Source organism: Culex pipiens, chromosome 3, assembly GCF_016801865.2.
Source record: "Culex pipiens pallens isolate TS chromosome 3, TS_CPP_V2, whole genome shotgun sequence".
NCBI classification, from domain to species: domain Eukaryota; kingdom Metazoa; phylum Arthropoda; class Insecta; order Diptera; family Culicidae; genus Culex; species Culex pipiens.
In genome coordinates this window covers 61,560-79,360 of record NC_068939.1, presented here as the reverse complement: position 1 = coordinate 79,360, position 17,801 = coordinate 61,560, and the positions used below count along the sequence as shown (strand labels likewise).

Genomic DNA, 17,801 nt, shown 5'->3' with positions numbered 1-17,801 from the left:
CCGCTCTTTTGAACGGCTCTTTCGCTCTTTTTCAAAATTTGGATTAAAAGGGGTTTTTCAAGAATCGTGTGATTTTATAAGTTATTTCACATTGGACTTTTATAAATTAGGCCATACCAAACATTTTTTTGAAGTTTATAACCCTCAACTCTGGCCAAAGTCGCAAAAAAAGAAATAACAAGCCATGATATAAACATTTTAATGAAAAAAGAGTTTTAAAATGCATTTTACACATCCCCAGTTGTATTGCAATCATTAGTTTTCAAAATATCGAAGTATTGATGAACTTTTTTTTAATCCGAAAAAAATGGAATGGGAAAAAATTCTATTTTAAAATTGCGTTTATTTCTGCAAGAGAAAATATTCTGTGAACTCTTCTTTACATTCTGATTTAATCGATAAAGTCTATAAACGCTAAAATTTAGTCGGACAATATGATTATTTTTTCCAAATCTCTCAAATATCCAGTAGATTGCTGGAAATATTTGACAAATTATGCTATTTGAAATGCTCAAATTTGTATTCCGGTATTACTTTGATGTACACTCAGTTGTACAATGAAAAGTTTATTTCATTTTGTTTAGAAAATCATTTACTTTTGGGATCAATTTTAATAAGCATTAAAATTTTTAAAATTGCATTTCCTATTCTCAAAAACAAATTAAATACTACATTTTTTGGCAATTCAATAAATCATAATCATATCAAAAATCATGCCATATTGAAACGGTTCTTTCAAAAGACCGGAGTTTAAAAAAGAATCGCGGTTCTTTTTTTGGGAGCCACGGAGCGGTTCGCTTTTTTGCCTACCTCTACATCACTAACAATATAGAAAGACTTATAGAAACCTATCGGTTTCTCAATAGATCAAGAATTGTTATTTTTGCAAATTGATTCACACCGGTTTCAAAAGATTTTCCGAATAAATGCTGTAAATCATGCAATGACGGTTCTAGCCGCATCTTTGGACTTCGTTTTATTAGTATATAAAAGATTATTCATATGTGTCATGAGTATAGGTGATTGACGAAAGATTCAGCAGGCAATTGCCTGCTTACATCTCGAGGACCAGACAATTGATCTAAAAAAATGAAGTGCGCACCTTTGCTCCGTATGTGGGGCAAAGGTGCGCAATATGCAGTGCGAAGTGACTGTTGAGTTAATTTTTGTGTAAAAGTTAAGTTTGCTCCAGGTTTATTTGGAGATTGTTTTTTTTACCCCAAATTAAGATAATTTTATTGTATAGTAACTAATTCAAACTACGTAGTACTTATAAAACAGAAGTTTTACTTTAAGGGTTAAAAACCCGATTTAATATCACCAGAGGTGAAATAGAGCCTTTTTTACAAAATGATGAAACTCCGAGAAATATATTGGTGCAATTAATTTTTCAAAAACATAATGATACCATCCAGTGAGATTAAGGCTTCGAATCATTTTAGGCTAAACCTCAAATGCCATTTTTTTTTTAAATTTCAGAAGTACATTATTTGTTGCAATTTAAATTTAATTTAAAAAAAACATATTGGATTGACATTATTAGAAAAAATAAATAAAAAGTACTCAGTCTATAATGTTAGTCTATGATTAACTTAAAAAAATATGTATCGCTATTGCACTTTGTCGATCAATTATGAGAAGCCAGAAAGAACACTTTCACGCGCAGCGTAAAACGCGCAAGCGTAAAAGCCCTGGCGTTGAAGCTTCGACTTGACGACTTTTCGAGCGAGAACGAGCCGGGACTTCGAATTTGATGTTCAGTATATGATTTTGTATAAATCCAAAAATTTAATAGGAAAAAATAGGGTAAAAATAAAACGAAAAACACTAAAATTGCTATATCTCTGGAAATACATTTTGGAAAAGCTTCAAATTTTGGGCCCAAACAGTTTATGGCGCATGTTTTCAAACGGCTTTTTGTTTGAAACTGAATTCTTTAAATTTGCTAGTGTTATCTGTAAAATAGTCCAAAAAATACCTCTAAAAATGGCTTTGACCACATTTACTGGTCGAAAATTGTGAATCGAAAAATAAAATGTTCGTCTCCGACCCCACGGCTACAGATCTGACTTTTAAAAATTGTGGGTTTTACGAGCGGTTTTCCAGTGATGGAAGACACAAATTTTTAAGAGCGGATACAGACATCGGCCATGTATTTCAGAAAAAGAGCTCTCAAAAATCAGACTTTGAGTTCCGGGTTTCGGGCCAAAATTCAATTGAAAGAGCGCATCTATACCTTCAATTTAGTAATAGGATTTTTTCCTGGGACGAATCCTCGCCGTGCACGATTTTTTTTAGATTTCTGAAAAAAGCGTTTTTCCAAAAGCAAACCTAAAACCTTTCTTTTGTAAGAAAGGCAAAACATTCCTATTTTCGCATAAGTTATATTTTTTCGTCCTATTTAGGCAGAATTACTATTTTTTGGTGATTTTGAATCAATTTTATCAGAAATAAAAGTTTTCCAATGTGTTTGAATTTTTTTCATACAAAATGTTTAGAAAATTTAGTGCGCACTTTTGCCCAGCAAATTTCTTTTTAGGAAAAATTATGGTAAAAAATAAGAAGAAGAGGAATTTCAAATATTCTTTAAGGGTTAGCAAGGTAACTGGCTAGGCTAAACACTAGTTAAATGGTTTCAAAGATTTCTTAAACTTGAAGTTTTGTAAACCTTATTTTGTAAATTTCAAATATAAGATCAAAATGGCCCAAAAGTGACTTTTCTAAATAGCTTTCACAAAATTCATTTTTTACTTTATGTTTTTACATACATAAAATTGACCCTAAGACAAGTCGAAACCCCAAATATGAGCTTTTTAAGTTGAAATTAAGTATTTAAAAGGCTGGTGCGCACCTTTGCCCCGTGCGCACTTTTACCCCGTACCCCGGGATTGCAATAGAGATGTTTTAGTAACACATTAAAAGACATTCAGCTCATTCATTTTCTAGTCAAATTTTATTTTGTATAATACACGCTTTCGATTGCTGTAGTTTTTTTTTATAATTTATATGAATATGAATCTTACCTAATTTACACTAGAGGAACATTCGATGTTAATTAATATTATTTTTATCTAATAATCGTTTTTATGCATTGAATTTAAACACCAGTATACTTTTGGGATTATAACATTACCGTGATTTGATCAAGACTTTTCACTATCAAAACTTTATTATACTAGTGAGCTGGACTGATTGACAAGCCACATCTCAAGCAATGTTAATTTGCCATTTTATTGATTTAATTCGACATAACTGATCGCATATTCAAACCACTTGCTAAGCAATTATGAAATAGAAATTAATGAACGAAAAATGTCCGCTACACATGTTGAATGCCATTTAAAAATTTCAAAATTCTTAAAATGTGGTAAATTATTATTAATGCATTAAATACACAATTTCAACACTTTAGAGTTAATTGTTGTGTTTTTTTTTTTTCAACTAAATAATTTAGCATGGACAATTTTAAATTAATTGATTTAAAAAATATATTATATGTCTATTCAATACTTTTTTCTTTGAATGTGTGTGGGTTGGTTTTATCTTCAATGCATAATATCTTTGATTGTGTATTTTTTGCTCTTTTGAACAATTTGTAACAAAAACAATAAGTTAATATTATTTAGCAATTTCAAATTACAAAATTATAATGAAGTAGACTCTCGGCTGTTATCATTACTTTCTGTAATTGTGGCATTTTTCATAGGAGTAGTATCTGAAGGGCTATTAATGATCTTCGGAGATGGACATTGACTATCATGTGGTACTAATCCTTCTTTAATCCGTTTTTTTTGTTTCATGCGGCGATTTTGGAACCATATTTTGACCTGAAAATAAAATTAATATAATTTATAAAAAAATGGAGATCAGTAGATTAAATTAGTCAAAAGACCGATTTCAAAAACACCCAAAAAGCAAAAAAAAAGTTTATTGAACTTAAAAAAATCTCCAGAGATTGGCCTCAAAATCGGAGGCAATGAAACAAGGGGAGACATTTGGAGTGATAATTTTACCTGGGTTTCATTCAGTTGCAAAGTATTGGCTATTTCAATCCTTCTGGCTCGTGTTAAGTATTTGTTGAAATGAAACTCTTTCTCTAGCTCCGTCAGCTGTTTGTTAGTGAAATTTGTTCGTCCGGTACTAACGTTTGTCATCAGAAAACTGGTTTGATGTGAACTCGATGAGGATGCTGAAAAGGTCATAAATAAATGATAATTGATTTTTTTTATTATTCCACAATAAATTTTCTTTTAATTGGTTACTTTTATTAATATTGCAAGAAGAGCTTTCAATTGGTTACAGGAATGGAATAAATTTAAAAAATATGAAAGACAACGATAAAGCTTATTTTCAGAGCAAAATTACCTTTTGTTCATGCACAAATATTCATGTATTGATTTTTTAATTATATTTGAAAAAGTGTCTTTGTGCGATTGTGCGTTAAAATATATAACATGAAGGTTTTTCGCTCAAAAACCACCCTCTTGACAATCTTCCAAACTTCAGTCGAAATCGTTTGCATAACTTTTGAGGTACTTTATAAAACTTCACAATTTTAACAGCGACAGATCAAATGGAACCAAAGCTATCAAAATCATCACGCACAAACATTTTTCTGAATTGATATGAATAAGACACCTTTCGAGTGATTTTTGTCATTAAGGTGAGGAAGGCAAAAAGTGTTGCGGCACAACACCGTACTATTTCGAGCAAAATTGTTTACGCACTTCTCAACAAAACCAAAAAAATGGAAGCTGTTGAATGCAGCTTGCCTCAATATTAACATGTAAGTACCGTAGTATCTGATTTACCTAAATTATGATCTGCTAATCCTCTTAATGGATCCACTGAATGATGACTGATGTGGAATTCTGCTGGTGTCTGAGGGGTGCTTTTTGGTACTGTGAAATAGAAAATAAGAAGTATTTAGATTCAACAATAAAATTTTGTCAAGGAGTCATTCGTAAAGCATCTGAACTATCTGAATTATTGCAATTCCGAAAACATTTATTAATAGGTATAATTTTGGAAGGTTTAGTATTACTTCTCAATTTAGACTGAAAAAGACATTAAACCAGTAATGTGGCGAAATTATACCTTTTTAGAGGTAAAATTACACATTTTTTCTGGCATATAAGATGTAATATTACCATGTTTTTTATTGTGTACACAGAGAAAAATAATGTAAATTTGGAAGCTGTAATTTTTGAAGGTTGAATATTACCTCTTTTATGATGTAATTTTACCTCAATCACGGGATTGAAACTCGTCTGAAAAACCTGTATCATTTTCTCAATCAAAACGGTGGCGCCGCGTGGTGGTAGCTGCCCTGTTTATTACACTGTGAAATTATTCATGACTAATCCAAGAAACCAAAAGGTGACAACAAAAATGTCCGCCCAAAAGGGGTGCTGCAAAAAAACTTTTTATTTTTTAAAAAATTCCTCACAAATCAGCATCGAATTATAAGTTTGATAGTCGAACTACACTTAAAAGTTGGTTTTGTTATTTGTTTTTGCAAAACCGCTTATTTTTTAACAAAAGTGCCAACAATATTCGTAACTACCTTTTGCCTCTTGGTGGTGCTTTGTGTTAGTATGTGTGTGGTCGATATTTGCGGACGTGCACGCAGAACACAGAACAGTGAGAACTAGCGAAAATGCCTCACTTTCTTCTCATACAAGTCGCCATACTGAAATTGCTTGAAGATTCATACCCGTGCCTCAATTTAGACTGAAAAAGTGACATTACACAAGAAAAGTGGTAAAATTACACATTTCCAGAGGTAAAATTACACCTTTTTTCTGACATAAAAGATGTACCCCTTCCCAGATGTAATATTACCATGATTTTTTTTCTGTGTAGTAGACATTGATCATTGCAATGACATTTTCATGTTACAAGTTTTTCAGGCATCTTAATTTATGGCCTAAAAGAGGATGGAAGAGTAAGCGGTTTTAACGTTCTCAAAAGGAAACTGAAATTACAACATTTGTAAATCTAGCGAATTTTCTTTCAATTGTGTTTTGTTGTTTTTTGATAAGCAGGCCCTTTCGTCGTTCGAGAATGACAATAAAATAATTTAGTTTATTGTTTATTCGTCAAGCTTATGTAGACTAGTAATCCTAAATAGGGAGACTGGTCGAAGTGAATTTGACGTACCCAAACAGACACGAGTTTGATGTATCCAAACGAGCATTTGCCTTTACGCCCAGCGAAACTTATCAGTGTTGCCAAGCTCAAAACATACGTTGCCAGAAAGATTTAGCACACTTAGACCAGTGTCCACATTTAGGGTCTCTAATGTAGACTACTTACAATTTTCTTATTTTTATTGTACAGATGTACTGTATGTAGGGTAGGGTAGTCATCAATGAGACACTTTTGGTTTTCAACATTCAACGAATTTTCTAATTTTTTTCATCAGCATGGTTTAATGAGCTTTTTAATGCATTTTCTTTCTTTTAGTGTGTTCTAACATTGGCCAAAATATGATATTGATCTGACGTCTACAGCCAGAGTTATTCAACTGTCTCGTTGTAGACGCACTTGGCAGGAACAATGAGACAGCTAGGGAATCATACGAAAAATAATACTTTGCTAGTAATACATCATGTTTTTGTATTATTTCATTACAGGTGACTTGCCTTGAATATTTTAGAGTAATTTTGCCAACATGAAACTTTAATTAACAAAAGTTATACTAAATAGTATTTAAATTTTGTAAAATCCGTATATTTGTACCACAAAACTTTGTATGTTTGGTTTAATGAAGTTAAAACTCTATAAATATGCCAAAAATCACTTTCTGTTCATTTGTTTGAAAGATTTCCATAAATTTTGAAAAGCTTAGTGAAGAAAAATCTAAGTGTCTCATTGTTACCCATGGGCTAAAATGAGTGGGGAACAATGAGACAGCCCTGGATTCTGGGTATATTCTAAATTTTGGTCAATCTTAATGAAAGGACATTGTAGCCCAACTCAATCACTATGGAACGTCGACAGAAATATGAAGAAATATTAGTTTTGGTGTAAATGGCAGCCTACGAGCGAAAAAGTATTTTTTGTCCATAATTTACTTTTAAACCCCAGAATCAAACATTTATGAATAACTTTTCAAGGGAGCGTCCATAACCAAAGCCACTATTATAGCAGAAGTGTATCCAGTAGATACACCTTCCCCCCAAATATGAGCCTGATTGGTTGAAACTACGTTCCCCTTGTCTCATTAATGACTACTCTATCCTACTGTGAATTTTCATTATAAAAGTGCATCATTTGATTTAGTGGTGATTTTTTTAAATAATTTGTCGTGTATGCAGTCATTTTTAAGAGTGGTGAATGTCTAAGAGTACGGCTTGATTCATGAATACTATTGCGTATTTCTGAAAATAGTGCTGCTGACTGTATGCGTGTCGTTGATGAAAGAGAGCATGGCAAATTTACGACGTTCTTTTAATGATTGTATATTTATGAGCATGCAGCATATGATGGGAGAAGAAATGAAGTCCAGTTAAGTTTACGTAGTGCGTACAGTAACTATTGTTTTTGGACAGATTCAATACGTGCTTGGTGTACGGCATAGTATGGGTTCCAAAGAAAGTAGTTACACGACGGTATTGCAAAAAAAATCATTATAGCACACTTCTGCAGCAACACTTGAAAAGGGCGCATAAGCATTTCGACAGTCAAAACTATTTTGCAAATTCCGAGCCAACAAGTAACTATTTAACAAAACCCGCAGTGTTAAAAGATGGCTGTGAAGGCCAACTATTGTTTAACATTTCGAGTTTTATGAAAAAGTTACCTGTTAGCTCGGAATTTGCAAGCTGTCCAGTTCCAGCTGTCAAAATGCTTGTCCGACCTTTTCTCGTGTTGCGCCAGACTTTCAGTGCTGAAAAGTTAATTTCTTGCAGAGACACATCGCAAGATAGATGCTTCCTGTACACAAAATCAGCATTACACATTTTTAAGTTCACTTTTCAAACTTGTATTGAATTTTTCAGTTCAAGTACACGGACAAAAAAGAGTTCCCAAAATCGTGAACAAGCGTTCATGAAAATGGGAACCTCGAACAAAGTGTTCAAATCCCATGGTACGATTTTGAAAAACGTACCATGAAATTTGAACATTTTGTTCGTGGTTCCTATTTTCATGAACGCTTGTTCACGATTTTGGGAACTCTTTTTTCTCCGTGTATGATTACACGAAAATGTGTAATTCTACTTGAACTGAATAATCCCATACAATTTTGTAAAAGTTATCTAAACAGTATGTAATGCTGCACAACAAAAAAGATGGGAAAATCGCATGCAAAAGCATGCACATCACCTTCGTCAAAAAAGACACTTAATATTACACATGTAAAATGTTTGTAAACACAAAAAAAGTTGCAACCGACGGAATTCCAGCACCAACAGTAAGGAATGGCGCCTTAGTCCGCTCGGCCAACATACCGATGAAGAATTGAAAGGATATATCTAGAGTTCTTTTTGAAAAGGTTCCATAAACATATGAAACACAATAGCTTACTCTACATATGAGCTTGACATTTCGGTCAAGTAGGTTTTCCATACTGATGGGCTACATATTTCTGAGTGTAGTATCACATAGGATTTCATAAAATAATGCAAAATTTACTTAACACCCAGGCGGAGCATGACACTTTGACTAAAGTTAAAGCATAATGTCAAAAAATCTGTTGGTTGAAAATAATTCTCTACGATTAACGGCTGCGTTTTCCTCTGGTTCGCGTATGTTTGTTACGTTTTTGTATGCGTGTGGAATTGAATTAAAATATTGCCTCAAAGATTGAACTAAAATGGATTAAGTGGAGCTAATTTCAAAGAGACAACCAACATTATTGTTAATTTTCTCAAAGTCTTGTATTGTTTAAGTCAAAAACTAAATTTTACTGTTTTTCGTAGCACCAGTTAGACTAACCTCTCTCCTCGTCACTTATGAATGGCGGTTAATCAACAATAACACTGATCTACAAAAAAAATCTAAAAAATGACTGGGAAGCATGAACTTTAGGGTCCACAGAAACACGTGCACTTTGAATTTTTGAAAAATATTTAGTCTGGGCCGAAAGGTTACGTGGTATAGGGTAAGCGTGGTTGCCTCTCACTCAATCGACCTGGATTCAATCCCAGAAGGTCCCGGTGCGATTTTTCGAGACGAGATTTGCCTGATCACGCCTATCTATCGGATGGAAAAGTAAAAAAATCGATCCATTTGCGTAAAAGTGGTTTTGGGTGACTCACCACACATAACCTTCGGACGCCTAGAAATGAGCAGAAACTTGCAACAGAGACCACAAAAGACCCGGGGAATCGTTAAAGTGGATTGCTTTTATGTGTTTCTGGGGACCCCAAAGTTCATTCTTCCCCTCGAGTTGAGTTTGCGCGGAAATTTTGTTGGTTGGTGTGATTATTAATATTTCCAAGTGAATCTGCACGATATTTATGATAACAGTAGGCAAACTCATATCAAAAAGTAAATGTAAGCTTCAATATGGGTAGAAATCTTCTCAGCTAGAGTACATGTGCGTGTCCACCATTAGAAACATAATAAGCTAAACTAAATATTTGACTTAAGGCTGATAACAAGAAAACCTCACTCCTCAGTCAACTGTTCATGCGACGAAGTTACCATCGATCCACATTCATTTAGATTGACACAATGTCAAGATAACAAGTTGCAGCTACTGAATATGGACAGAAAATAGATACGAAGCCTTTGGTTGAATTTAGGTTTCCAGAATTAATCATTCTTTGCAGTATTATTTCATCACTGCGTCAGAAGGAACATAAAGGGTAAATAGAACATTTTTTTTGAAAATGCATATATAACAAGCATTGCAAGAGACAAACAAAAACAATTCAATAAAACTAAAATGAATAAAACTGAGATCTTTAAACTTATTTGAAAATATTTGCCTGAATTTATATCGACGTTTGTAAACTCAGACAATTATTTCAAATGCAGGACCTGCGAAAAAAATAAACTACTTTAGCTCATGTAAACCACCTTAAAAAAGTGTAGAATAGAGTAGTAATCAATAAGATAACTTTACTGTAAGAATTATTCCACTGTCTCAATGTAGACGGATTTGGCAGGAATAATAAGACACGTAGGGTACAATGAGACACTCTATGAAAATCAATACATGCAAATCATCATGTTTTTAATAAGTTACATTAAATGAGAATTTTCTATTACAAGGTTACCAACTCTAAGTGTTATGTTTATGATATTGTATATTTTCAGTCCTAGCCAAAAGTACATTTAAGTTGATAATGTTTTACTCTCAACTCCCACAAGGTCTTCCCAAAATTCAGTGGTAAAAAAGGACCCCACTGCTCTTCAACCGTAAAACATTGTTGAGCTATTCTAAGACCATGGGTCAAATTTGGGCAAATTCGGTCAAGATTTAAAATTATATTAACCCTTTTCAGTGAAATGCATGACACATTTTTGAATTCAAAAAGGACTAGATTGCATTAGGTAAGTAACAGTAAATATTTCTCTATTCTTGAGGGGACCAAGTTATAATGTTTTGGTCCTTCGAAAGTATAGGTTTGAATTTCTATCAAGATTTTAAACACGTTATTATCAATTAAATACATAAAAATGGGGTTGGTATAAACTTCATTGTTAAGTACGTGTGAACGGTTGAATGTTGGCCGATTTTTGTAGTATTTTGCTCAAAGACGTTAAAATTCATGGAACAGTATTCTGGTTGTGGAGGGAGTTTTCAAACACTATCTCATATTCTAGACATCCTAACGTACATACAATGCATTGAACTTCATCAGTCTCAAAATTCCAAGGAAGGATTCCAAGCAAAAAAATTTAAATGGGCCAATGCGGATAAATAACGGTCTATCCTACTCATTTTTATTGTAAAAATTAACTGACGTGAGCAGGATAGGCTGCTTGTTAACAAATTCGCATTGGCCCATTTACATTATTTTGCTTGATATGCTGTTTGTTACATAACTTGTGGGAGAAATCATATCTGATTCGGAAACGCATTAATATATAGGCATTGCATAAACAACTCTGTTGAAGTAGAGAGGGAGAATAAATGTACACACCGTTTTCCAGATATCTATTTGCCATATCATATTTCAATTTGATCTTTCACTTTGGAAATGGAATGCTTTGAACCAGCGGTTCTCAAACTTGGATACAAATGTCCAGGGGTTTTTCAACTACTTGTTGCACACATGGGGATCCAGCCCATCTCGCCAATGAAGAGGATCCAAATTTGTAAGCTGAGCACAGTTAAAAAAAGATAATTCGCCTACGTGTAAAATTCATGGCGCATTACTACTTGTAAAACAAACACACAAAACATGGAGGGAATCCTACTTTACATAAGTGAGTTTATTCTGTTGTGATTCCTGTCTATTTTTACCGGTCATAATCTGCGTGCTGGGATTGATTCCAGAAATATTTAGTAAGCAACAAAACCGTACATTAAGTCGTGTAATATAAAAATTGTTCTCTCAAAAGTGATGTGCCTGCTTTGGCTTGTGATTCTATAAAGGATATAGTGCTGTGAGACCTACCCACAATTATGAAACACCAATTTAACTTATGTTTCCTTTTTATTTATTTTTTTTTCTGTTCAAGGGTCAATGAATATTTTTTAACTAGACCGTCGTTTGTTTTCTATCTTGCGACAACGAACATTTAGTACTTTTTGAGAAACTCATTTTTTAAAGTTTGATGGTAAATGATGAAGTCAAACTTTTTAAAGCAACTTGTTCGTATAGTATCGCTAAGCAAACGCTCCAAGTTTTAACTAATTTGGCTACACCAATCAAAAGATACAGTAATTAATGTAAACAAAAATTGTAACACCTAAGAGGACCTAATAGAAATAAGTTTAGAATAAAAATGTAAACAAAAATCTGAAAACAACGACTGATCTATGACCTAAAGAGACACCTCTCGGGTGCCGGAATAACGTCACGGGAGATAAAAGTGCTCTCGCGGAAGACAACAGTCACTAGTACACACACCCTGTATCTGTTGTACTTCGACCGCTGCGATATCAAAATTCAAGACATGCGGTGAACTAAGGCGTTAGACTGTTTTACTGGCGGTTATATTCCAAAAACCTGATGGACGTTGCCGCAAATTTGGTCACGGCTCGCGAAACTGTTACCTCCGCCCCGCTACGCGAAATGTAGTGATACAAACCTCTCCGAGGAGTGTGCACTGCTGCGAAAGGCGAACTTGTGGGACAACTCAGAGCAAACAAAGTCGCGTGTCAGGTGTGCGAACTGCGACGGTAACGCAACCGGCAATTACCGCAGATGCGTCCTACTTCGAGGGGCAGGGAAAGCGCCAGAAGTTGGACAGCATACGGTTCCAGCGGACAACTCAACGTTTCTTCCTGGATGAAGGCGGAAGATTACCAGCGTGGTCGCTGCCCGTAGGGGCATTGCGGCCCAGCAAAAAGTCACCGGGGAAGATCTTGTTACCCTGCCAGAGTTTTTTGCTCTCTCGAGATGATGATGCGTTTTCCGACAGTAACAAGGTAGAATAATTTTGGGCCCTCGGTGACCTAGTAATAAGCTTTCTCTCTTTCTATCCGCTATTCTTAGCAATTTTAGCATGATTTTTCTAATTGTTTTCTTACTTTTGGTAATGCCTCAGTTAACATCATAAATGCTCCAAACTGGATTATGATTTAATACAACACTAAAAGGAACTAGGAAATCTGCTATGTTATTCAAATGAACATATGTTTACTTGATGACCGCAAATTGATATTTTTATCGAATTCCTCGGAAAATTTCACATAACATATCAAAAAATTGGCGATGTTGAACAGTACGTTTCCGAGATATGATTTTTTGAAAATAAAACTGAGTTAGGCTCTTTGGCCCAGACACGGTCAAAACAACATTTTAAGTTTTCAAACGACTTTTTCAAATGTTAAGCTAGATTTTTGAAACTTCTTACTATTTTTCTCAAACGGCTAAACTTTCTTTCACCTTTCTTTTGCTTTTAAGACAGCTAAAATCGGATAAAATGACGCGGAGATATGATTTTTTTTGAAAAAAGTGATTTTTGCGAAAAATGACGAAAATTGCAATTTTTCGTACCACCCTAGCACAATGTAGGTCACCCTAATGGCGAAACAAAAAAAAATACGGGTCTAATTATTTTGGCCAAGGAACCCCCAGAAAAATTTTGAGCCCGATCGGAGACCTTTTTTTCGGTTTAGGCTCCTTCCAAAAAAATATATAATTTTTGAGCTTCCTGAGGCCCTGCACAGACCTTCACTGTTCGGCTTTTTTTCAGCAAACAAGATATGCGTCATTCCTTGCGACGCCACCATTTGAATTTGCTGGGGCCGACTTTGCCAAACTGCCTACATCTGAATATGAGTACATCTTTTATGTCAGGAAAATGTGTAATTTTCCAACTAAAAATGTGTAAATTAATTATAATATTACACCCAGAGTCGTGTTGTCAATATGATACTACCTTTCATAATATTGTGGATAGTAAATTAGCTATAAAATTTTACTTCATTCAAGATTTATACTTTTTAACTTTGACTAACTTGCATGTTATTTAATAACAAATAAAAAAGTAAGGTCGTCAGTTTGAATCCTGGAGTCGAAGGTTCCTTGGAGTATAAAGAGGTTTGGGTACTCTTATTCTTAAGAACAATCTAATTACAAAAGCCGACTCGGTCCTAACCAGGTCCCTGTACCGAAAAGGACCTAATAAAAATAATTTTATGAAAAAATACTCTCCCCATTCAAGCCTTTGGACTCCAAAGTTTGAGCAGAAGCAGAAGAACACAAAAGACTTTCGGGACGTTGAAGTGGATGGTTTGATTTTTTGTATTGTTAATATTTTATTGTGTTTAGAAAAACTGCATATTCAGTGTGTATTATTAAATTTTAGCATAGCAAAGCATAGCATTGGTGATTCAGTGTGTATTATTAAATTTTCTCACAAAAGTGATGCTTTAGCTTTTACATGCGATTTTACCATCGGATTTTTGTTGTGACAAGATATCGTTTTTATTTTCCTCAAATTCCTTGCCCACATTAATAAAAAATGCAAATGCTGACTATGAAAACAAACAAAAAACTAAACCCCCCTCGCATGTCACACTTTGTCACGCTGGCTATGACCCCCCTCGAAAAGTACGCCACGTTTTAAATGCGTTACATATTAAATCTATAATCAACAACTCAAATAGTGTTTGATTTATATGAAAAGATTATCAAACATTAAACTTTTTGAGTTATATTTTAAAAATGAATTTTTAGTATTAAAAAATTAGTCTAGCGTGACGTTACAGACGTTACCCCCCCCCCCCCCTTTCTCCCCCATGTCAAACGCTCCCCTAGAGCGTGACGTACTTTATGGACGACGCCTAAGACAATTTTAATCAAATTTTCAGTCCATTGTTGAAAAAGTATATTCACTTAGAAAGTGTGTTCCTTGGCATAAAATATCCTTTCAAGGGTAACCCAGCTAGTTAAAATACAGCACACGACCGCTAATTATTTTATTGATCCTACCCTGTAGAGCACAAACAAATGCTACTGAAGTGAATACTATATAGCAATAGGGTTGTATACGGTTGCATGCCGCTTGACGTAAAAATATTATAATTATGTGTAGCGATAAAGATCTTATATTACGGCATGCTTTGCTTTCTAGCCGTTTGTTAATTAGCACCAACACTTGAGAATTCAACCCTCATTCTGGACATTGTGTGTAAACATTTTCTTTCCGTAGGATACAATCCACATTTCTTATCAAACAATATTGAAAAACATTGTTCATCAATAAAGATTTTCATTTGTTAGAAACGAACGGTTACGGTATTCACAAAGTAAATATCAACGAATCTAGAAATCTAGATTATATTTAGATTTCAAAAACTTACATTGCGGTTTTGGCACGTTGCGTTTAACTTGCATCCACTTGTATGTTGGAGCATTAGTTGAACTTTGTTGTATATGCTCATGTCTTAGTTGATGAATTGCTTGATCACTATCACTATTGTTGGCCAAGCCTATGCTTCCTGTGTTGATTTTGTTATCCGTGTCTTGTCGCACAATGTTCAGTCCATGTGGTATATTTGTTGAAAATCCTGGTACACAACTCGATTGTGCATGGTGTGAACTTCCTTCTGAATACCATGATGTATTTGGTAGCGAATGGTGACTAAGTGAATGTTCACTTGTATTTTCATAACGATGTAAGTGTATCTTACTTTCTTGACTGATTACAGTATCTCCGCTCTCTTGATGGCTGTACATATAATCAAGATTTGTGTAACTCAATCCATTGTCTGCACTTATTATTCTGGATTGTGCAAATGGACTATTGGTATGTTGACTATTGTTGTAGAACATACTCTGTGTTTCACTATCGAAATAAAGATCCGACGGGGAATTAGATGTCGTAATTCCATACTCGATTGCAGATGGGCTATACAGATGACTATGAGCAAAATGTTGCTGTTGAACTGGGTTAGGCGAGTTAGTACATGCACTCGCAGGATTTCCAATTGCTTGCGCCGAAAAGGATGACGAATCTATTCCAGTATTGCTGCAGTCCACATTTGTTGAGTGTCTCTGGTAGTAATGATTATTTGTTGGTATATAGGAGAATCCGTCTGATCCTGAATTTCCACTTTGAAAACCACTAGCGTGCATTGCATGACTTCCATATACACTCACATCAATCATATTGAATCACAAAAGCAGTCTTAACATATGATATCACGCTTTAAACTAATCAAGATATGCAAAACATGCATAGCATTTTCAATGAAGCATCATTAGGTTTATGCATTTCTCACGAGAAATTCCTCGGAAATTAATTGCAAATAATTCAAGCCAAGTCAGAAAATAAAATCACTTCACACATAATTCCGACGGAAGCACGCGATGTTGTTTCTCCTGAAACCACTCGTTTGAAACTGAGCTCTCTCTACTGAATCAATGCTGTCAAGCAAAAACACCGCAACAAAAAGGCTATGATGAAAATATGTCTGGCCTTTTCACACAGAGTATCTTCTTTTTCAACATATCAACCCATTCCGTTCTTCCCTACACGTTATTTGAAAACAGAGTTGCTCACCGGTATTTTGTTCTCTTTCACTCAATGGAAGCCACCAATAATGAACCGGGCGCATTATTCGCAGTTTTTGCATTTTGCTGCTACAAAGGAGGCGGAGTCAAATGCACATGAAATTTGAACTGAAACAGTAACAGTAAAATACAATTCATCTCACTTGTTGATGCACCAGTACTATTAATCTTATCAAAAAAAAACTCGTTTTTATTTCAAATAAGTACTGCAAAATTCAACCTTTAATGTATGAGAACATACATACAGCTTAAAATCTAAATTACTTGTGCAACCTGGTAAGTTATAAAGATTTTGTGATACGCGTGAAAAACGTGACGGAGTCAAATGCACATGAAATATACAATTCATCTCACTTGTTGATGCACCAGTACTATTAATCTCACCAAAAAAACTCGTTTTTTTTTTATAACTACTGCATAATTAAAACATTAATGTATGAGAACATACATACAGCTTAAAATCTAAATTACTTATGCAACCTGGTAAGTTATAACTATTTTGTGGTACGCGTGAAAAACGTGAAATTGTGTATCTCCAATCCAATGGTCTTATGCGAAGTTTGCGAACTCAACTGTCAAAAAATCAAATGCACTCGATTAAATTTAAAAAATGCCCAAAATGTTCACTCTTTCAAAAAAATCTTCCGTAAAACTATGTAAAACTTATCTCTCTTGAATCACGCAAGCGAACCTCTCATCTATATATTGATACCCATGAGCTCTCTTGTACTGACCTTGCTGAGATTGCTATCTAGATAGTACAAGAGAGCTTACGGGCATCAATGTATGTTTTTTTTTGTTTTGGCTGCCTACAACTTTGTAGAATATTGATACACTTTAAAAAGTTACCCTGCAGAATTACAAAAAGCTATTTTAAAACGATTTTTTGGTTATAAATGCAGATTTAAAATCACAGTCAATTTCCATAACATGACATGTCTCTTGATTTTTTTTTGTAGTAAAGTAACGAAAGTTAAGTAACGAAAAAAGGCGGTGCATTTAAAACATTGTTTTTTTTTAACTTTTTTATGAACAATACGTTTTTCCAAATTTTGAGTACGCCATGAAAAATAAGAATTGAAAACATTTCTTCGATACCTGGACCGAAAAATCAGGGCAAACATTTTTTTTCGGAAACTGCAAAATTTTAATGAAAATAAACGTGCAATCAACTAGAACATTTTGAAAAGCACCAAATGATCGACCAAATTTCTGCTCTGGCTCAATTCGAGGGGAAGCATGAACTGTGGATTCCCCAGAAACACGGGTACTTTGAATTTTTCAAAAATATTTAGACAGGGCAAAGATCAACAAAAAATCACTGAAAAATCTGCTCACTTTCTAATTTAAAATTGAATTTGTAATCGAAAATTACTTTAAAGAGTTTAGTTTTTTATAAATATGCATATTTTTATAGCTTTTTCGTTTTAGAGCTTATTATTTTTTTAATCCATCTGTCCATCTCTTAATATATTTTATTTATATCAGAGAAAATTCTCTTTAATTTTCATTTTTGGGCTTCAAAATCGGAATTTTAGTTGAAGAAAAATAGCCTTGTTGTTGTTGTTAATACATTAATTTCTGGCAGTTTTAACCTTCTTGGTAATTCGTTACCCGCTACTTCCTTGCAACGAATAAAAATTGATAAAG

At 34.1% G+C, this 17,801-nt stretch overlaps 1 protein-coding gene across 1 annotated transcript; it reads right to left on the bottom strand.

The window, feature by feature from the left end:
* Nucleotides 1-2,934: 2,934 nt before the first annotated feature.
* Nucleotides 2,935-15,989, bottom strand: LOC120428062 (homeotic protein labial). Its single transcript, XM_039593021.2, has 4 exons — nt 14,939-15,989; nt 4,812-4,901; nt 4,014-4,189; nt 2,935-3,827 (listed from the first exon to the last, which is right to left on the bottom strand). The coding sequence occupies exons 1-4, from the start codon at nt 15,744-15,746 to the stop codon at nt 3,645-3,647; spliced, it is 1,257 nt and encodes a 418-aa protein (XP_039448955.1). The 5' UTR covers nt 15,747-15,989; the 3' UTR covers nt 2,935-3,644.
* Between the last annotated feature and the right edge of the window lie 1,812 nt (nt 15,990-17,801).